We start from the raw sequence: 22,731 nt of genomic DNA on the forward strand, positions 1-22,731 counted from the left end.
CTAGTACTACTGTCATCGTGTAAGTAGGAGGCTTTGCTGGGTTTTGATGTCTAACATAATTGGGTAAGTAAAGCTCTAGGAAAAACATATCTGCATATTTTGTAGGTACTGTAAAGAACAAATACTCATGTTACCCGGCAGTAAGAACTGTGCTACCAGTCTAAGCTTTTTATAAAGTGGTAATCATTAAAATGTTCTGGGATATAATTTCATTACAATCAGTGAAAATGACAGTCAAATAGAAATTCCAGGCATCATATTGGGGTTACCAACCTGAATGATAATGGAGGGAGAGAAAAAAATACCAAGAAATGACAAAGCTTTTATTTTCCATGCAGTTACCCAAACACAAACAGATGAACTTTCTGAAGAATGACAGTTTGTTCCCAGGTTGAGAATTTATACGACTTATTTAATGGTTTGGCTGTAAAGTCAAAAATAAAGTGGTTTGTAAAAGAATTTAGTCCCTGGCTGTTGCTTTTGTTATGAGCACAGTTTCTCTAAAAAAGGAATCAGATTTTGACTAATGGAAAAATATCATATAAAGGAAAATAGAAAGATATTAAGGATTAGAACCAGAATTTCCTGAGCCTCAATGCCAGTTCTTATACATATACACCAGTGAAAACTGAGCATAGTGGAGTTCTAAAGCAAAGTTCTTCTCAGAGCTGGCCTCATTATCTCTCCCTTTCTCACATAATAGAATTAGCTGTATATTTTAATTTTGTATTCCAAGTGTTGTCCTGAAGGGTTAGATAGTCTTTTGAAGCAGATGGAGTTGTATCTGGCACTCCCTGGTCAAAAAAAACTATGGGCATACCACAGTAAGTCCAGTAAAGGATTACTACAGTAATAAAGGTATGGAAGCATCTCTCTTTTGCAGAGATGGAACTGTTCTACCTGGAAAAGAGAGAGCTTCGGGTAGGTGAACTACCTTTTGGGGAAAGTAAAGTAGATTGAGCCAGGCTTTTCTCAGTGGCATCCAGAAAAAGGACAAGAAACAGTGAGCACAAACTGAAGTATAAGAAAATCCACTTAAACATAAGAAAAAAAATGTTTACTGTGAGGGCAGTCAAACAGTGGAAGGGGTTGTCCAGAGAGGTTGTGGAATTTCTGTCTGGAGATTTTCAAAACCCAAGTGGACATCACCCTGGGTAACATGATCTAGTTGACCCTGCTTTGATCAGTGGGGTAGGACTAGACAGTCTCCAAAGGTCTTCTAACTTCACCCATTCTGTGATTCTTTGAAGTGTTTACTAAAATTTCTTGGCACTTGGATTTTTTTTTTTAATTATTTACAGCAAAATCACTACTACCAATAATTCATCTCATGAATCATCCCTTCAATCTGAAGTGCTCAAAGTATCCTGGAAACATTAATTTCAATCAACAGGGAAATTATAAGTGTAGTTAAAAAGAAACACATCTCAGTGAGATGCCCACCCATTTTGCAGGTGGACAAGAGATGTCCAAGATGTCAGAGACTAAACTACTGGAAGTGATGGAAAGAGAACTCTGGGGCTGAGTTTGTCAGAACATACATGTGCTTTCTGTTGCTCTCTTCTGTCTTCCCAACCTCTTGGAGGGTACCTGGGAGACTTGGTGTCCTCCATGATTCTCTGCCCTTGATTTTTTTTTATTCCCCCTCTTATGCACAGATTTCTGCTCCAGAACCTGTACTTCCACTGTGTAAAATACTAATAATATCAGGTCTCATGCAGCAGCACAGGACATCTAAACTGAGATCCTAGTTTCAAAGCTTTTAAACCAGTAAAGTTTGCTAACAATTTCACGTGTAGACAATCTGCAGAAATGTGTCTGATTTTAACATTTGCTCCTTGTATTTCTGCATTGTTTTTTAATATAATTATTGATGTTATTGGTACTAGCAGTGCTTTCTGCTGCTTGTTTACATATCCAATTGATAGATTTACCTCAAAATCTGGAGTATTTGCTCTGTCATAGTACCAAAAGCACAAAATAATTCCTATCCCTTTTAGTTTCCAGTAATGGGTTGATTTTATATAAGTATTTAACACTCATATAAAAGTGGAAAAAATACGTGAATTCAGTGATATAAAATTGATTTCATATCAGAGTACATACTAATGAATTTAACTCCATAACAAAACTGACCTTGCAAGCTGCTACTAAACTTTGAGATTTCTGCAGGAAAATGCTTGATTCCTGAATAATTTGACCAAAACTTGTGTCAAATCAGGAGTCACTCCTTAAATTTTTTCAATAGTTCACATTCATTTGCTGTGTTACTGTTTTAATGTTATGTATTTTACATGTAGTAAATCATACTTTGTAGGTATTGTATTTTATAAAGTCCTCATCTCCTATGATACTTGGGTTTAAAGAAAAGCTGAAATAAAGCAGTCTGTAAGTCCCACTGCATTAATCCCGAAGACTGAGAAATTTCAAAAAGTAAGTTGGGATGAGTGGTGCTCTCAAAGGAGTAAAAGCACCCATACAGGGAGCACAGTAGTGGACTGAGGCCACGCGCTTGGTTGCTGAGCCTTGTAAAGTGCAAACATACCTTGAGAAGTACAAACATATGTTTCCTAGAACACCTCCAACAAAAAATACATCTGTATAGGATGTGAAATTCTCATAAGAGTGAGTGATTTTTAACAGGTGGAATTATCAGGTGTGGAGCATGTAAAAAAAAATGTAGTATTAAGTATATGAAAATCCATCACTGGAAATAAACAGGATAACAAATGAAACACCGGTGGTCTCAATAGCCTTGTCCTCGTATGAAGAGTCTTGCCTTTGCCACATAAAGGATCTTAAAGCTGCTTTCTTGTGTTTGTATTTGTCCTGTGATCACATCATTAACATAGAACAGAGCCTTAACATTATGTTCAAAGAAAATATGCATATATATCTAGTTTCACAAATGTATCTGCTCAGAATGTGATCCTGTATAAGGAATAACAGCATTTGTTTATGGTTTTGAGTGTTGTAAACTACTTGAAGGACAAGGTGATTGAAGGTTGAGTGTTAAAATGAAATGGAGTAAGCTTAAGCTGATAAGTAAATAAGTTAAGAATAAAGGGTCATAGTATAGCAAAGTGGTCATTACTGTGCACTTGTTGACTTGGAGATTAACTGTTTGTCTATACTGCTGGATACACAATTATGAAACTCTTCTAGGTATACACAGGTATAAAAAGTAAGGACTCTTGCTTAAGTCAGAGGTTCTGAGACCTAAGAAGCAGTTTGTGACCTTTTTCCTTTCATATTCTTCTATGCATACATTAGTAGTTTTATTTCACCTTTCAAATAATGAATTTTGTTTAAAGAGCAGATCAGTTAGAATGGGGGACTGAAATAGTGGAACAGATTTTGAAATGCAGAGTGCGTCCACAGCTTGCAGAACCACTATGGTTTTGCACCACTGGAGGAGGAATGTTCCAGAAACCTCTATTAAAAGCATTGTCCCCTTGATTTGGTTTCCATATTGAAGACTAAATGGGCTGTGAGAAGTCGCTAAATGTTGCTGTGTTTATTTAACCTTCCAGCAATTGGGGCCTCTCTCTTATCTGTAGAGGGTAACGCATCATTCTGACTGCACTTACAGATGTATGTTTACATCTAAAGATTTCAAAGTGCTTCAGTTACCCATCCAAACTGTCTGCAACTGAGTTGCCCTCTTAAAGTGCTATGGCTATTTGTGCTGTTACAAAAGACCACCCTGAGCCAACCCTCAAAACCTGTTCTTCGTCCAGATACCATCTTTGCAAGCTGAGTCCCCTGCTCTCTCTGAGCTGCTTCTGGGACAAAACTCTGCGAGGCAGAAGGAAAGTTGCCTCTCCTAATCACTTTCCTGTATGGTTCTTAGCCCCCTAATATTTTCTGTGTTCTTGAGTCCAGAGAAGAGCAACGGATCTGGGGAAGGGTCTAGAGTATAAGTCTGATGAGGAGTGGCTGAGGAAGCTGGGGGTGTTTAGCCTGGAAGAAAAAAGGAGGCTCAGGAGGGACCTTGTCATTTTCTCTAACTGCCTGAAAGGAGGTTGTACCCAGGTGGGGGTTGGTCTCTTCTCCCAGGAAGCCAGTGACTGGATGAGAGGACATGGCCCCAAGCTGTGCCAGGTGAGGTTTAGGTTGAGCATCAGGAAGAATTTCTTCATGGAAAGGGCTGTCAAGGATTGGAATGGGTTGCCTGGAGAGGTGGTGGAGTCACCATCCTGGAGGTGTTCAAGAAACAACTTGAAGTGCCACTTAGTGCCACGGTCTATTTGACAAGGTGGTAATTGGTCAGAGATTGAATTTGATGATCTCAGAGGTCTTTTCCAACCTTAATAATTCTGAGCTGCTTTATATCTGCTTTGTTCTGTGTGCTGATGAGGGTCACACAAGACTGGCATATTGGCAGCCTTGTCAGAGGTGTAACCATCTGCAGGATGCACAAATTTCAAGTGGAAGCAGGCCTTAAGGGAGGCAGAGATCTGAACTGTTTTGGCTCAAGATTTCTACCATGGCCGGTTTTTAAAAAACCCAATGTGAATTGCATTTGGAAGGCTGGTGCCAGTATTTTTAACAGTGTCTGTCCAATCATATATTCAACATGCTGCCAGTGGAGCAACTTAAGGATTAAATTAAAATATGTATTTAAAACATGGTTGTGTTATTCTTCAGTGATTTTTCCCTTTAAATTCTATAAAATGTGCTGTGACCTAGGCCAAGCAAATTCATACATATGAACATAGAAGGCATTGCTGAAAAGGCAGCTTGAAAAGATACAGGTAACAGTAATGACTGAAGTATGGATCCAAGTTTCAATAGAAATTACTTTTCTATCAACTGAAAAGGTCAGCCTTTATGCAAGCAAGGATTTAAAAGCCTTGTTGTTATTACCTAAAGTAATGCCCACAGTTACAGCATTTTTTCCTCCTGCCATTTCATAAATGTCAGCATAAGGTTTTTATTTCAGGGATAGTGGAAGAAATAGAGTGGATAACACACAAAATTAATGTTTCTACCATATGAAATATACTTGAGTAACTGAGTGCCTACAGAAAAACTACAAATTGAAGTTGAGTGTACTGGCATATGAAACCAAATGGGTTGATATTAATTATAGAGGCTGGTAGTTGATTTCTAGTGATCTAAATTGCCATGCTGAAAATTATTTCAGCTTTTACTAAAATTTCCTAGTTTGCTGCAATGTCCTGTGAAGACCACCCTACAGGGGGCAAGCATTATTTTTGTGATGCTTATGGCTTTTCCTTGATTCCTTGTAAATATTAAATATTTCTAAAAGAAATGTCATTGCTATTTCTTATTTATTAACTTTAAATTGGGGGGGAGAGTGTTATGTTTTTGTGAGATAGCCTTTGTCTGATTAAAAGATGCAGGTCTGACATTTCAGATGCTTGGGCATAAAAAAATTAATCTTTGTCTACCTGCAGTTATTGAAACTTTTGAATTTTTGTCAGTTTCTTATAAGTGAAAATCAGGTGGGTTTGCGTGCAAGTAGCTCCCACCTTCACACCTTCCCCTAAATTGAATGTGTTTTATAATCTTGAAGAAGCATGCCATTTCAAAGGCAGTTTTGACTCCAATGTTCTAAGGTTAAGTAATTACCGAGTATAGGCCTTATTATAAAATGTAGTAGTTATTGTACAGACTGTAGGTCCAATCTGAGATTGAGTGCAAAAAAGGAGAAATTTCACAGCTACTGAAGCCTTACAATGTACAGGAAATCAAGAACATTTGCTGAAAAAAGAGGTGTAGCTTGATGTATTGATACATGCTATAACCAAAACTCCTTCATTTCATTCTGTCTTCTTTTCACCAAATAGTAGAAATGTATTGAAGAAAAGTGTTGCAGTAGATTTTACTCTAGTATGGAATATATTTTTTAATCTTCAAAATGTTTTCTTCTCCAAATTCTGTTAAATAGCTATTTCTTCATTATTTAACTAAGAAGTGTGCAAACTCCACAGAGGAGTAGGGCAAACTGAAATATTGATGTTAAATCTTAGTGGGCACATTTGGTGTTACAGAAGAGGTAAGGGAGAGGCATTCTTATGTCCTTAGTTTGCTAAAACTAAACATTATGCATAACCTGAAACCTAATATCCCATATTTAGTTGATCTGTTTGTGAAGCTGTTTGTTTGCCTTTGCTGTACTATGAAGTTTTCTTTTTCCTTGTGAAATTAATTTATTCAAATAGTATCTTGGCAGATGCTTATTTATGATGCAAATATTACCTGTCAGAAACTCATTCATCAGTAGGAGACACAGTGTTGTCATTGCAGTTTGTAAGGACCTGAGCAAATGAGTTAATGAGTGAATGGGTTAATGAATAAATACATTAATAAATTTACCTTTAACCTCCAGAGATTGCAGTGTTAGTCCTTATTCTGTAAACAAGCACATAAAAATCTCACAGTCTGCAACCTCAGGGTCATTTCCTTATACTGCAAAAGAAAAGAAAAATCCAAACCACAGTTCACTGTGGCTGACTATCTCCAAAGAATAGCAACCTGGGATGAAGATGGAGAGTAGATCAGGTTAGTGCTCTACTTCATTCAGTTTATATATTCGTCATGAAGAAATCAGACAGGAAATTTGTACTTCTGATCAAAAGGTGAATTCAGTTCCCTCAGAATACAACTTTCAGGAGCTTCAGTATTCTTCCACTGCAAAACTAATTTTTTTATTATTATTTTTAATTTTTTTTTTCTGGAAGATGACCAGAACTTAACAGTTGTGATAAAACAATATTGATACTATTACTGGTTTAGCAGTTTAGTTTGAACTTTTAACTTTATGTAATAAGACTCTCCTCAGGAGGTAACTGTGTGTTTTCTACTGACATTAGAGGTTAATGCCACCTGACCAAACTTATAATCCATTTATAAAATGTGTTAAACATGAGTCTTCTCAGAAGTTAGGTTCTGGAGGAGATCCACAAAATGCCACCAAGATTTGAGCTAGGCATAATAAAGATACTTCTCTAATATCCACATATTCCAGTATTAAGGGGGGTATAATGCTCTAAAAGTGCCAAAAGATTAATTATTTTTGGCTCAATAAACTGAAGGCTGAATGTTCAATATTGGGGTACTCCCATTACTGCCAGTAATTTCTTTCAAATAATTAGTTTTAGATTACCAGGATAACATTGTTTCATTCCTTTAGCTAACCAGTGTGCCACTTACCTGTTTGTGGCTTTAGTGGTGGCCTTTAGCATGCAGCCACAAAGCTCTTTTATCAACAAGTTTGAAGCTTGGGGAATATGTTTGAGAAATAATAGGACATTGAGTGTTTTTGTCAGTTTGATTGGAGTGGTAATTTTTGGTAATTGTGTTCTTTTACAGAATAACTCTACAGTCAAACAATTCAAGTGTAAAAGTACAATATGTACTTGGAAAAAGACAAAGAAACAGCTACTTTTACAACCTCATACTGAGGAACTCCTGAAAAAGAGAACACTGAAACAGAAAACAGTTATTATTCTCTGCTCCTACTGATATTGTTAATTGCTGAGCATGTTTGTGATTGAAGAAGAACATTTGCTCCCCTGGAGCCAGGTTCTTTCTCTTAGAGTTTTTCCACGTTCATAATGCTGTGCAGAGAGACTCCAGACTCAGACTCAGCCAAAATGGGCTGTTTCAGTGAGAGAGACTAAAGAAACTGCTCTAGAGCTAAGGTCACATCCTTCTTCAGCATTATGCTGCTGATGCTTGCAGGCACTAGGATCCAGGAGATGCTGCTCCTTCACCCAACCCCATTGCCTGTGTTCACCAAGAAAAGGCTCTTTGGTGTTGGCATCCAGTGGGTGGAGCTTTGCAACTCAAATGAAATAATGGAGTATGTAACAAACACAGCCATAATTCATGTCAGTAAAAGAATAAACCAAACAGATTGTAAAACTTAATTGCACCCCCATAAAGAAATAAGGCAGACCATCTGTAAGGTCATCGAGGTCATAAGCCATAAACCATCTCTGCTGTCCTAAAATGAGCTATGATAGAATTCTGTTAAGTCAATGATTATCTAGGCACCTTGTTGTCCAAGAATGTATGAATTATAGGAAAACTATCACTGCTGTAGAGATAACAACCTAGCTTTAGTTGTGAAAATAAACATTCGTTAAATGTATATGTATATGATGTAATGATTATGCATGAAATAGCTAGAATAAATGTTAGTAAGATGCTGTATTGGACATGCAGAGGTTTCTCTAGCAAAGACTCCACTCTGTGTCCCAGCATGCTGTTTGCTTTTTCCATATAATAAACTCTTATTTAAAACCTATCATAACTTGAGACTTTGTTTCTCACAGAGTACAATTGAAATTACAAGTTCAGCCAACCCTTTACTGCCTGGTGCAAACAAATTATTTGCTCTTTCCCCCTTCTGTGTCCTTCCTCATTGTCTTATTCCCTCTAACCTCTCACACTCCATTACTGTGTTCCCTTTACTACTTTCAAAGTCCCATTCCTTTGCTTCCTCTAAAGTTTTCATAACTTTAGTCTCTCTGGAATAAACCTCCTCACGTCTACACCAGCATCTCCCCCCAGAAATGTCAAAATAGCAAGAGTTTCATGCCTTTGCATTACTCATTGAAATTCTGTTTATAATTAAAGATTATCAGAAATTTTTCATCACAACATGATTTCGCTTGAAAAAAAAGAAGTTGAAAATATGCCACAATTATTTTATTACATTTTAGAAAATATTCTACTGATAAATTTCAAAACAAAATGCTTTATGTTGGTATTTGGTGATACTTATTTTATTTTGGAATTTTGGAAAATTTGTATGCATTGGTTTTGGTTGAAAAAGAATTTGTGGCATTCTGACATGCATTTTCTAAAACTGATCCTTCATAGGCTGTTGCAGTTTATGGGATATTTTGAAAATGTTTTACAAGGAAAATCATTTTTAGTCTCAAACAAAAAATATTCAAATTTTGACCTGTTTTTTAGATCCCTGTCTTCCATTCTGTATGATTAATTGTCTACTTACATTTTTGGATCTTAAGAGCAGAAACTTTTCTTTGTACAGTGAAGTGGAATTCTGTCTTTGTTCTCAGGACTATCACAATAAATATTATATGAATAATCATTATTTGATGTGGAAATACTTGGATGAAAGTCATTGTCCTGGTTAATGCAGAAGGTTAAGGTCTATTCTATCATGATCCTTTCCAGTCAGTGATATGATGAAGCCAATGCTTATGGCATGATTGCAACTCGAATAAAAAAACACATTTTGTGTCAGTCATATTGTGTAAGGATGTGTCACTAATTCATAAAATCACTTATTGACGAAGGCAATCTTGAAAGCAGAAAAAGATTTGCTAGTAGGATAAAACTATGTGTTTTGATGTAGTACCAAGTAGTAGAAACCAGAAAAGGTGTTATTTTTATTTAGTGATCGTAACCATACATTCATTTTCTCTTAGAATTAGACTTCCCTGTAAGTGTTAAGCGACTGCATTATTTTTAAAATGAAGCCATATAGATCTGTGAGGCAGAATTTTGAGAAAATTACATTTAGTCAATTTTGAGTCAAACAGTGTTCCCAGCATGCACACTGTCAACCAGATTTCTGTCCTCTCTAAAGCAGGAAGCATTTATTGAGCTCTGTCTTTAAGCTACATTTCACCTTGTGTCACGGTTGAGTAACTGCAAACATTATTTCTGCCATATTCAGTTTTATGTTATTGATGCCATTTTAAATATGCACATAAAAAAGAACCCATTTATCGCCCTCAATTAAATCCGTTCCTCTGTAATGGCATAATGTCTAGCTGCCAAATAACTTCATGGTATTTTTATTACTCTCATTAGGTTTACTGAAATGGAGCCAAACAAAAGAATACCCTGGTAACAGAGTAATATGTCTTTCCACCTGGTCTCCAGGAGACACAGTATATTCTTAATGTTAGTTAGAAAATATTCTACTTTATTTCAAATTGTTTTTGGAGAGATTTCTGTAAGAAATAGTATGATGAAGTTAGTAATTTCAAAACTAGTAATTTAATGAATTAAACAGTGTTTATCGGTCTGGCAGATAAATTGCCCACTGAAGTTCATCTAAATTCTTTCTTCACAGAATAGTGTGTTTGGATGGAATGACAGAGAGCAGGTAGTTAAACATGGTAGGGTTTTCTGGTAAAACATTGCATGTCGGTCTGTTAGAGCCAATTGAATCAGGCAATCCCATAGATGTGAGGCTGCTTTAGGTCCAGATCCTCAATTTCTGCCTGTAGCAGAGCTGAGCAGCTGCTCCCAGAGGGTGGGTGCATGGGCACAAAAACCACACAGAGGCAACACACATCAGTGTGTAACATTTATATGCAACATATACATTTACACATACGTATGCGCATTTGCACATGAAAAATGGATCACTCTAGTAGCTGCTCTCAGATGCTCAGGTGATGCAGTAGATGGCCCCAGATCCCTTAGTCTCCCCAGTTGTGGGGGAAGCTGCAGTTGAGCCTGGAGGTTTGCAATCCCTCTCTTCTCCACTGGCTAATCCAGCTGAAAGTTCCCTAGCATCCAAAAGTACCACTCTGAACAGTTCACCCAGACAGAGGAAAGTTAGAAATAGGATTTAATGAGAGCATAGGGTAGACCACTGTTATCAGGCACACATTTCTGTCTGACAAGCCACTGGTTTACACTGAACTGCCTTCTTTATTCCTCTTATTTTCCTATGCTTGTTTTTCCCCAGTCCGCTTTGATCCTTGCCTTTCCTCCCCACATTCTTTCCCCTCAGGCATCCCTTAATGAGTGCTATACCTCCTTCAGTCAAAGAGGCGTGTGGGGAAGGGGGCTTGTTTGGTGGGTTCCACACAAGGACTGTGCTTTGGTAATGAAGTGAAGCTCATTCCCTGAACCCCATTTTAACTGATTACGCTGCTAGAGCTGTCAGTTTTTATCTGATCCTGACCTGGCCTGTGTAGATGTTGATCAGCCTTCGAGTAGCCTAGCATAGTCTACCAGTAAGTTTAAACTGCATCTGAAGTTGCTACAAAGTTCTGTGCTTTTATAGAAACAGATAAAGGAAAGCATGTACAGTAACACAGTGTTTTACCGCAGTCTCTATTGCTATCAGTGTTTAAATGTATTGACTTAGAGTTTCAGTATCTGCAGTAGCTGATACAAAGAGTGACCTTTTTTTCTTTGTATGTTTTAGGAACAAAGTAGTGATACTTCCGGCAACATACTAATCCTAGTATTCCTTTTCTTTTGCAGCCTGTGAAGTGATCTGACATGCATGGAAGAGAGGAGTAAAAAGCTTCCTTATGTACATGAATCCTTTAGGTAGGAAATTCAACTTTATACTTTGTGACTATCCTATATATAAAGAATATTTAAACTTATTATAGGAAGATAAGTGTAGAGTTGGGCTTGGTAATTGGTAGAGATGAATTTCCATCATAATTCAAGTTCTAATGTAAATTCTAGCTTTCAGATTCTAAAATTTTACTCTTTAGAGCTTATGATTTTCTTTTCTGTAAAAGACAGCTGTAAAAATAATAATTCTGCAATCATGGCTAAACATTCAAACCACCAGGGAAGAAAATGAAATATTCAGGAGCTGTGAAACTGGTAGATAAAGATTGCTATTGTTAGCTAAATCATGTTTTAGTGGGAAAACAAAGGCAGTAGAGGTGGTATTTAGAAAAGAAAAATTGTAGTAAAGAATCAGTTTTTAGCTTTTGTTAAACTTCTAATATGAGTCTGAGCAAAGCATTTGGTCATTCTGTGTCTTAGTTTCCTATCTGTAAAGTAGGGATAATGGCACTTTCTTCTTTTTTTTTCTTTGTCAATTTAGATGGTGAGAGTTTTTAGGAGAGTTTCAAGCTCAGTTCTGTAAAATCAATAGGAGCTAAGAGCATAATTACTATGATGGAGAAGGTAAGGGTTTAAACCATTTTCAAGAATTTGTGTTTTCATGATTTTTCTTTTTCAAAAATGTATCAAGTCTTTCAGACAGAGGAGCATATGTGTGAGGGAAGTTGTTCCATTCATCATCACATCTTGACTGCTAATCAAAGGAAGGGCTGCAAAGAATTGTTAGGAGATTATTTGTTTAGGAGAGAAATTTAGGAAAAATATATTATAACCTGTGTGTAGGCTTTTCAGGTGAAATCTAAAAGATGTTTGCTCCCATTTTATGCAACACGGAAATGTGAAGTCCTTAGTCCCAATAAATTAACTGGATGTCAAGATTTCCCTCCATAGCCAACAGCAAGTACTAAGCATCCTCACAAAGTATGTGCTAAGCGTCCTCACAGAAGCTATGTGCTAAGTATCCACCTGGAATCAGTCACAAGAAATTCAGATCAGAGACATGTCTGAACTCCATATCTTCTCTGGAGCCTGTACATCACCATGAAGTGGGTGCCTCAGGGATTCAGAGTTCTGAGACATCCAATTAGGGCTCCTTCAGAGAGGGAAAGCAGAGCTCTGGTCACACTGCACACCTACAACTCTTAATTTACAGTATGATCCCAACCATCACTGTCATTCAGACACACACCTAGCAATCATGGCTAGAAACATTTATCTGTGTTGACATTTGAGATCTCTGCGTGGGAAGGCAGACTCATCCAGTATCCACAGTACAGTTGAATGTTCTGGATGGTCAAACAGACTGTCACATTCTTGCTTTATTCTGTTCTTTATCTGTCCTTGGTTTCATACAGCTGTAGTTAAGCCTTTGAAATGGTAATGAACTCTGGTGTTTTTCGAACTCCTTAATCTGCCTTCCCCCAGGCTGAAAGATGAACATTGTTTATCATCATGACTGGTGGGAATGTGAAACTTTTTCAGTACATTTTGGTAAAGTACTTTTGGCTTTTGATTTATTTAGCCGCAAAAGCAGAACTTGTGATGGACATAATATCATTGCCATTGGCTGATACACAGTTGTTCCTGTTCCTACAAGCCTGAAAGTATTGCAGCTAGAAAATTTTTCCATCTGTGCAGAACCAAGTAAAGACTTCTCTGACAATCTCAAGAAATTTGTCCATCAGCATAGCCAAGAAAGAGAGAAAAGAATACAAGAACTAAAAGTCAGTTAGGACAAGACCATTTGTCTCTCAGTTGTGCTCCACAGCACCTGGTTTCAGTACTGGTGTTTAGATTTCAGCTTCATCTAGTAGCATTGTCAGCACTGTTTTCAAACCTACAATTTCATTATGTTATCAGTTCTAGAGTAGCATTATTTTACAGGAACATCTAACTCTTCTGACCATTTTAACACTGCTGTAACAATTTACATTTCCATCAAGGAGCACTGTTTTCCAGCGTGTGATGTGCAGCTGTTGAATAGTATGTAACGGCTGTGTTAAAAGGGAGAAATTCAGCTGGAATGTCAGAATGCAATAACTTGGTTGGAATTAAATCAAAACCTTCAAAAGGAGGCATATGATCTTTTAATTATCAGTTACTCAACCCTTGGTTTTGCATGACTTGGTGGCAAATCAGTGTCCACTGTATCCCTTATAAAAGCATTCATTCAGACCTAAAAGTGAGGCATTCCCTCACAGCATCTTCAGTAATGCTAGTTGCCCTTTTATGAAAACATTTTCACGTCACAGATAGGGGAGATGATGCGTTTTTGTTACAGTTACGATGAAGGGAGTGTTATCTATTTTATTTAAGCAAGTATTTAAAAAAAAAAAAAATCTCTTCCAAAGCCTTAAACTCTATTTGAATCACAAATTCCAAATCCCAGGCAACCATGGAAACATTCTTATTTTACACATTCTTATTTTCCCTCTTTTGATGCTTATCTCCTGCTACATTTATAGGCTACAACCACCCTTACATGGAGTACACAGCCAATTCTTTTAAATCGCCATCATGAGACACCCTCTGTGTCATGATTATGGCTGTGTTCTAAATCTATTCTAAATCTGGTCTGGTTTTTTAACAAGTAGAGGTGATGAGAATTGTGCACAGAGCCTACTGTGTGGCACTAAGAGGTCCATATTCCTTCCCTGTATATCTCCTGTTCATTTTCACAGCCACGTGGCAGAAGTGATTCACAATCATCTCATTTTCAAATGCTCCCATGGAAAAAGTACTTGGTTTGAAATACATTAATTTCTTCCTCTTTCTATTAATTTGGTTCTTTAGGTCTTCAGTTTCCAAAATTATCCCATTTTACTTGCAAGAGTGCTCTAACAGAGATCATTCGTGATACCTCTCCTTTGTTGTATTGAAAAATTTCATTCTTTTAGCCACTGTAATCAGTTTTTCTTACCTGTCAATTCTTCACACAAAAAAGGTGTGTCTGTAAAAGTAAAAAAAGAAATCATGATACCACTTCCTTATAGGGAATCACAGCATGAGTCTGAGTTTGAAAGTGCTGTATTTTGCAAATATTTCAACTATTTTTAGAAATAGTGAAATATTTTGAAGAGTATCATATGTACATGAAATAGCTATTGTTTATAGTTCATTATTTCACCCTCGCTTGAGAAAAATATGCCTTATATGAGCACAATCACCTGTGCCCCTCATTATATAACACCAAGTTTTCAGCTAATTTCTGAAGGTAAGCACTAATATTTGTGCCTGCCATTTGTTTACAGTAATAAAATTTCCATGTGCTTACACAAAACTAGAATTTATATTTAGGTGGCTCTCTCTCCACTGCCTGCATATAGACAGAATGCTCTGAGTGAGTTTAAAACTAGCCCAGATGTGATTTCCTAACATGTACCTCAGTTATGGGTGTGAAATGTGCCTGGATATTTGGAAGTGGTATATGGAAATGTAGCCAACTGTTGTTCTTTTCCACAGTAAACATATTTTAGACTCAGTTAAATTAACTGATACTTCATTTGCCTTTGTGCTTGAAAAACATTTGAATGATGATGGATTATATTTTCTTGATACAGAAAATGAGTTGCATGCTGAAAATTGAGTCATCTGATAAGCCAGCAAGAATTTTTCCTCACCAAAGACAAAACTTGTTCCCCTGCTGTGCTACACTGGATGAATTGCAAGCGTACAGATACCTGTCAGATGTGCTTGGTGGGAGTGGGAAGCTGAGAAAAGGAGCCTGCTATTTAGCTAGTAAATTGTTCTTCTTTAGTTTCAAGGAGTGAGGCTGGCTACTGGGAAGCTAATAGTTGACTGCAGTCATCATCTCCAAGCAGGAAGCATATTGGTGGGAGAAACAGCAGGTTTGCTTTAAGTAGTACTGTCTTTCCTTCAGGCTGAGCAAACAGATTTAGCAACAGGGTCTCCAGAGCACCCAGAGTTATAGCCTGAATTCTGAGGACATCTAGTGGTGTCAAGACTGCAGGGATCGGGTCTTTGTCACAGCTGGTGGCTTTCCAAGTCCGTATGTGTTTTTCTGCTGTTCTACAGCACTAGCCTTTACAGGCTGAAGAGGGATAATTGCATCCCATCTTACATTTTCACACCGTAAATTATCTGTGACATTACATCACTTTTCCCTTGGTTTCTTTTCTCTGATCTTGACCTATCCACTTCACTGCAGAATCAAATGCAGTAAAAACAATGAACTGAATGCATGTGAGCATTCTTTGGCTCAGGTGATCCTGAATTCAACACCGGCAGTCCCAAATATTCAGAAGTCGTGAGATTAGATCAAAAATCAAAACCTTCTAAATAAATGTCAGACCTTTTCTAGTTGCTTTCTGTTCTCAGGACTTTCAGAGTTCAAATCTGTTGACATCTTCTTTGTATCAATAGGGATAAAACAGTAATTTTGTTGTCAAAAGGCTGGTTTCTCACGTAAATGACTGTAAAAGTTAGAACTCCAAAATAAGCATCAAGTATCCCAAGATGTCAAATAAATATGCAAGATTTGTTAATGCTACGCAATTGTAATCCTAGCACTGCTAACCATTCAAAGACCTTTGGGAAAACCTTCTTGCTACTCTGGGATTCAGATTTTTGGCTTCTGATGTGGAACTGTAGGTGTTGCCACACCTTTCTGAGAGAGAACAAGAATCACTTAGCTGCAATTCAAAAAGGACTTTGATCAAGTCAGGTAATACATACGATACATTAAGCATTGCTATTGACTATTGCACGATGGCGTGTTTTTCAGTGAGCCCCTGATCTGACATTTCCTCCTGAGGAGAAGCAGACGTCATGAAGCGGAGATTCATTTCATCAGTTCAAATTATTTTGCAGCTTGCTCTGACTGCAGCAGGTCTGACTGGTGAGTACAACCCTTCCTGAAACACTTGTTTTTCCTTAAAACACTTTCTTTAGAAAAGTATGAGGCTTTATCCAGTCTATCCTGACCACTGGTGGAGCCCGGACCTATTTAAACTACTTTCTTCTGAAGTTTTTTATGGCATTTTGAAAATGGCTCAGGTCCTTTTTTTGTATATAATATTGATTTAAGGATTGTGTGGTGGCAATGATGAAAAGGCAATGAAAGGCACTCACTCCATCCCTACATTTACTTCATCCTTGTTACCTTCTTGGTAATTAGTGTCATATAAATAGTCACACTATTTGAGATAGTGATATGGAACTTGAAATAAAGGTAAGCTTAAGCTGAAAGATCGCATGCTTTTCATGTCAAAATGTATGTAAATTAGTGGTCTGTGTTCTTGATATAAGTTAATGATGGGTAGTCTTACCAAGACATATTCTTAAATGTATTTGGATTACCAGGGAACACTCAGGTTGCCAGTACACAAAAAAAGTTATCTAGCCTGTTAATTTCCTTCTTTTTGTCTAACCTGTAGTTTAACCCAATTATGCACAAATAGTGGAGTTTTAGTTAGTTCTGTTGCAAAGTTGAAGGTGAAATTTAATTTTAAGATAGATAAAAAATTTCAATGTTTTAGGAGAAAAAACCCAAAGGTTTTTACTTCCAATCTTTGCAATTTACTTTGAATATAAATATGCACTTTTTGAGTTTAGGCAAAAGTTAAATTTTCATCTTAAAAAGAGAAGCAAAATAATTTTAGTAGTTATTTTAGAAGTCTGAGGTAAAAATGTATTTTTATGTATTTTTATATATTTTTATATATCTATGTGTATTTTTCTGAGAGTTTTGATCCTTTTTCCAGGCAGATTTATTTGCCCAATTCAGTCCATAGCTTCGCAGAATTTTATTGCCTTCAGAAAAGCATTCCTTGGTGCCTGGGCTTATTATTCAGCAATAACAACCAAAAACACGCTTCACCTCTAATATAACTAAATGGATTTTTCCACTTCCCTAGGTCAGTCGTACCCTGGGAAACCTAAGATAATAAGATGTCGTTCCCTAGAAAAGGAGACCTTTTCTTGTTGGTGGAAGCCTGGCTCAGATGGAGGACTTCCTACCAACTACACCCTATTCTACAGCAAGGACAGGTAACGAATGGTGCATACATACTCTGTAAGTGATCAAGTGATGGTTATGACAGAATAAGGGAATGATAACAATAATTTATAAAGTGCTTTTATGAATCTGTGTTAACCAGATGGCCAAGAAGGGCTGCATGATATGAGTGGCTTCCCTTGTAAGAAGAAAACATGACCACTGCCAGTCCCAAAACTTCAGCCTGTCCCTACTAAAACTCATCCAACTTGAAATCCCACTGAAGAAGTGCTGGGAAAGGCATATTTGTCCATCTTATCAGGAGGCACACAGCTTTTAGCTGAATAGGGTCTTCTCTGAGGAGTGGAGCATCAAGACATGGAGCAGTGGGGCTCCCATCCAGAGTCCATCACTCCCCCTTGGCCAAGGAGCAGGGCGGGCTGGGGGGGGACAGGGACAGACTGAGACCAGGCTGGGCCAGGACATCAGCCCACAGATTGAGGCTGGCTCATGGGGCCCTTGGAAGTGTAGGGTTGTGGGGAGCTGGAAACCCTCTGTGATACAACAGGCTGGAACAGGGACAAGGGACCCTGGTGGTGCCTGGGGAGGCTGGGCAGGGGCAGTCAGGGCTGGGGGTTCCCTTGAGTCCCTGCCACGGAGCCTGTCCATTAGCATGCACAGCAAAACCCCATCTGGAGTATAGAGAGTAATTGTTTCCCCTTTTGGATATTTAGCCAATTTCATGATTCCCAAAATGGAGTGAAATCAGATTTGGGTATTGCCTCTCTAAAACTGTTGTTTTGGTAAAGTCTGTGACTCCCTCATCCTGTTTAGGAATAAAATGTGTATTTCTTTGACAACTTTGTTTAACCTGTGTATCTTTGTATAACTGTACTTTTTTTCCTGAAAGCAAGAGGTCTTTGAACAGGGCCAAGCAAGCAGGGAGGGTCCGAGATTAAATTTCCTTGAATAAATCTAGTAAGGTTCAGAATAGATAAGGTAAAGCCTCAGGCACCCCTGCTTCAATTAAATAAACTCCAAATCATTTGGTATTAATTGAGCAGAAAAGATGCAGCCTTTAATAAAGTTACCACACTCAACAATGATCTAAGAGCTTTTATTTTATTAAAGCCCTGATGTCTCAGTCTTCATCAAAATAAATTTTAAGGAGCATTTCAAGTTATATTTATCACTGCCCGGAACAGCCCTACCTAGGGAGGGATAGGAGTGCTTATCCATTTCACTAAATCTACTGAACACAGACACTGCCTGGTGCTCCAGATCTGGGCCACAACTGCATTTCTAGGCTCATTGTCTCTCACATACTATCGTCTTACTCACATCTTTCTTTGAGAACTGTGACGAAACTGCATGGAAAATGAGACCTTATTATTAATGGTGTGTAGAGTGTAACAGTGGGATTAACATGTATTCTTGCACCGCATCAGCTGGTGCTTTGGGTTTGTGTAATTCTTCAAACCTGGGGTAGGCTGTGAGTACATCGCCCAGTTCAGCTCTAACTGAGCACAAAACTGTCCCTCTCCTGAAAAAGCTGAAGACCCATATAAAAGTAATTCGTAAGAGACAATGAACTAATAAGATTTTTTTGTCTTTTGAGATAATTATGATAACAATCATGTTGAGAACCAGATAAATTAACATCAGAAAGGTCATGGAACAGATCAACTTGAGTGTGACCACACGGCACGTACAGGACAACCAAGGGATCAGACCAGGCTAGCATGGACTGAAGAAAGGCAGGTCCTGCCTGACTAACCTGATCTCCTTTTATAAGCAGGTGACCCACCTAGTGGATGAGGGGAAGGCTGCGGATATAGTCTACCTGGACTTCAGTAAAGCCTTTGACACCGTCTCCCAAAGATACTCCTGCAGCCCACGGCTCAGACAGGGGCACTCTGTGCTGGGTTAAGAATTGGCAGTAGGGCTGGGCCCAGAGAGTGCTGGTGAACGGGGCTGCATCCAGTTGGTGTCTGGTCACCAGTGGTGTCCCCCAGGGGTCAGTGCTGGGCCCAGTCCTGTTTAATACCTTCATTGGTGGTTTGGACGAGGGGACCGAGTGCACCCTCAGTCAGTTCACAGATGACACCAGGTAGAAGGAAGTGTTGATCTGCTGGAGGGTAGGAAGGCTCCGCAGAGGGATCAGGGCAGGCTGGATTGATGGACCAGTGCCAATGGGATGAGGTTCAACAAGGCCAAGCACCAGGTCCTGCCCTTAGGTCACAACAAACCCAGGCTACACTACAGGACTGGGGAAGAATGACTGACCCAGCAGAAAAGGACCTGGGGATGCTGGTTGACAGTGGCTGAACATGAGCCAGCACATGCCCAAGTGGGCAAGAAGGCCAATGGCATCCTGGCTTGTGTCACAAACAGGGTGGCCAGCAGGACCAGGGCAGTGACTGTCCCCCCGTACTGGGCATTGGTGAGGCCGCACCTTGAGTGCTGTGTCCAGTTCTTGGGCACCTCAGTTCAGGAAGGATATTGAGGTGCTGGAGCAGGTCCAGAGAAGGGCAATGGAGCTGGGGAAGAGTCTGGAGCATGAGTCCTATAAGCAGTGACTGAGGGAGCTGGTGTTGTTTAGCCTGGAGAAAAGAAGGCTTGGAGGGACCTTATCACTCACTACAACCATCTGAAAAGAGCTTGTAGTGAGCTGAGGGTTGGCCTCTTCTCACATAACTAGAGACAGAATGATAGGAAATGACCTCAAGCTGTGCCAGGGGAGTTCAGGTTCACCATCAAAAAGAACTTCTTCATGGAAAGGGTGTTTAAGTATTGGAATGAACTGTCCAAGGAGGTGGTAGAGTCACCATTCCTGGAGGTGTGCCGGGAAAAGACTGGATGTGGCACTTAGTGTCATGGTGTAGTTGAAAAGGCAGAGATCAGTCAAAAGTTGGACCTGATGATCTCAGAGGTCTTTTCCAGCCTAAATGATACTGTGATCTTGATGAAAACAAACTAATCAATAAAACAGTCCTCTGCCATTGGACCCATCTGGTTTATTTCCAGGGGTAATAAGCAAAGAAGATATTTAGCAATTTTTTCTTATTTAGTCTATATGAATGTCTTTAATTTCCCTTTTACTTGCTTATAAATATTGTTAAAATGGCCTTGTGCTATCTCTGGAATTTTCTCTTTCCATTCTTTTGTTGACATTCCTTTATATAAAAAAAGGGAGTGAGAGCACTCACCCAGAAAAATGGCAGTAAAAATAGCAATGGAGCACTTATGGCAGTAGCATTTGACACCAAAATGTTTCCCAGAGGTGAAATTATACATATTATATACAATTATTATGTTGTCATGTAATGAAATTATATTATGTATCTATATATAAAAATAATATAAGATTAAATATAAACATTTCAAATTTTTTCTCTGCTGAACCTAGGCCATTACTAGAATATTATCTGCTTTGCTTTACTTCATGAACTTTTAACTTTTAAATCATTTTATTTCAGTGAAGAAAAAATCTATGAATGTCCAGACTACCAAGCATCAGGTCCCAATTCCTGCTACTTTGATAAAAACCACACTAACCCCTGGACAACATATATTATCACTGTAATGGCAACGAATGAGATTGGAAGTAACAGCTCAGACCCTCAGTATGTGGATGTAACCTCCATAGGTAAAAAGAGAAGAATAAAATGGAAAACAAGCTAGTTGGAGATGTATGCAGTTTTTAATGCCAGAACAAGTAGTGGTGAAAGATTTTGTTCCTCATGATGTGAAACTTGACGTGGAGAAGTTTTTTTACCTACAGATGGTCTAAAATATGCATCTTAAATTTATGTGAAAACTGCATTTTATTTATAAATGAAGTAACTACATATTTTATTGCCATATTAACTTTGGCTTCAAAACTAGCTGCAGTTTCTATCTGTCTCCACTATTTCAGTTAGACTCAATGCAGATTATAAAATTTTCATTAGGTTGAGCTACCTAAGTTTTCCAAATGTGATCATTTTTATGGCTACTGGCATTGAAGTCTCAGGAGGGTAAAAATAACTGCCTGAGCATTCTACAGGCTTTTTGTAGTATTAATATTCCCACCTTCATTTTGCTTTCTGCATACACGATTTACACATTGTAATGATAACTTACTGAGTTGTTTTACCTGTGAAATATCTGACATCCTAATTTTGCGAGAGTGGCCTAACGAAATTATGATTTGATTTCCTTAGCCTGACAAGTTCAGAGTAAAGTCTAAGATTTGCTGATACTGGTAGATCAGTAGCTGGTTAAACTTGTCAGGAAGAAAGGAAAAATAAAAGGCTATTGTACTATTCCCTTACAGAAGTGCTGAATGATCTGAAAGTATTGTGGTGAAATACAAAACCATAAAGGAGGTGCCTCTTCTGAGAGAAAATTAAGTTATTAATGGCACGCTTTTCATTCATTTATACAGTTCAGCCAGATGCTCCTGTGAACCTCTCTCTAGAAACAAAAACATCTGCTAGCATAACATACCTTTGGGCAAAATGGTCTCCACCTCCGTTAGCTGCTGTCAGCTCTAATTCACATGTATATCACTATGAGCTACGACTTAAACCTGAGGAAAAGGAAGAGTGGGAGGTAATGGAAAAGTATATTTATTGTATAAATGCTCTATTCAGTGAGTTATCTTGTCTCAATTTAGCTGGTACTATAAAAATTTTAGTCTCTGTAAGGATAGAAAAATTAATGTAACCAAATCTAATTAAGGAAAGAAAAATACTGTAGTGGTTTGTAGAACAGTGAAATTCAACGTATTTGCATAATCATCCTAAAGTCATATACTACAAAACCCTATTTAGTGCACTGATATAATATTTATTTGTAATGTTTATCAATGCATCTGATCCCAAGTGTCACAGTAGAAGACTGTGCAGTTCGCATAGTTTAAAACAAATCCAGATCAAAACAGTTTTATGATTCATTAAATTTAATTAACGATTTATCATTTAACTATGCAGCACTCAGCAATCACTCAGCAATGCAATAGGTGAATCACAATACTGGGCACTCAAAAATGTTAGTAGGCATCTACAAATTTATAAACACATTTCTACAACTAGTCCCAGACATATACACACTATGTACAGAAATTCCCCTCTCCCAGGAAGGGTAGGTTACAAGCATATCCCTCCCTCTCCTATTTATATCCACTTCTGTTTGTGACATGGATGCTTTTATGTCATGTGAACTCATGTCCCCTCTTACAGTCTACTAAGACACACACCAGAGAGAAAGGAGCCACCTGGTCACATGCAGACACCCAGGTGTGGCTTCCTGCCTGCTCAGCCCATGCTGTCTGGAGAGCAGCTATTCACAGCATCAGAGTGGGAGGCTGCTCTGACTGGCCTGGGCAAAGGTCATGATGCTGACAGAGCAACTTCTGAGAGCATCAAACTACGCTTCAGCTACTGCTGAAGTTT

General features: G+C 38.2%; 1 protein-coding gene across 6 annotated transcripts in view; it reads left to right on the forward strand.

The window, feature by feature from the left end:
* Positions 1–22,731, forward strand: part of PRLR (prolactin receptor) — a 155,870-nt gene that overhangs the window by 121,896 nt on the left and 11,243 nt on the right. For 5 of the 6 annotated variants that reach the window (XM_050329266.1, XM_050329267.1, XM_050329265.1 and 2 more), the window contains 6 exons: positions 11,236–11,304; positions 11,819–11,901; positions 16,082–16,195; positions 17,214–17,346; positions 20,773–20,942; positions 21,723–21,889. In XM_050329266.1, the coding sequence (XP_050185223.1) occupies positions 16,126–16,195; positions 17,214–17,346; positions 20,773–20,942; positions 21,723–21,889 (540 nt within the window). In that variant the 5' untranslated portion in view covers positions 11,236–11,304; positions 11,819–11,901; positions 16,082–16,125. The remainder of the gene's footprint in view (positions 1–11,235; positions 11,305–11,818; positions 11,902–16,081; positions 16,196–17,213; positions 17,347–20,772; positions 20,943–21,722; positions 21,890–22,731) is intronic. The other variant, XM_050329263.1, reaches the window with a different exon arrangement.

Source organism: Myiozetetes cayanensis, unplaced genomic scaffold, assembly GCF_022539395.1.
Source record: "Myiozetetes cayanensis isolate MyiCay16 unplaced genomic scaffold, myiCay2020 scf4, whole genome shotgun sequence".
Lineage (NCBI taxonomy): Eukaryota > Metazoa > Chordata > Aves > Passeriformes > Tyrannidae > Myiozetetes > Myiozetetes cayanensis.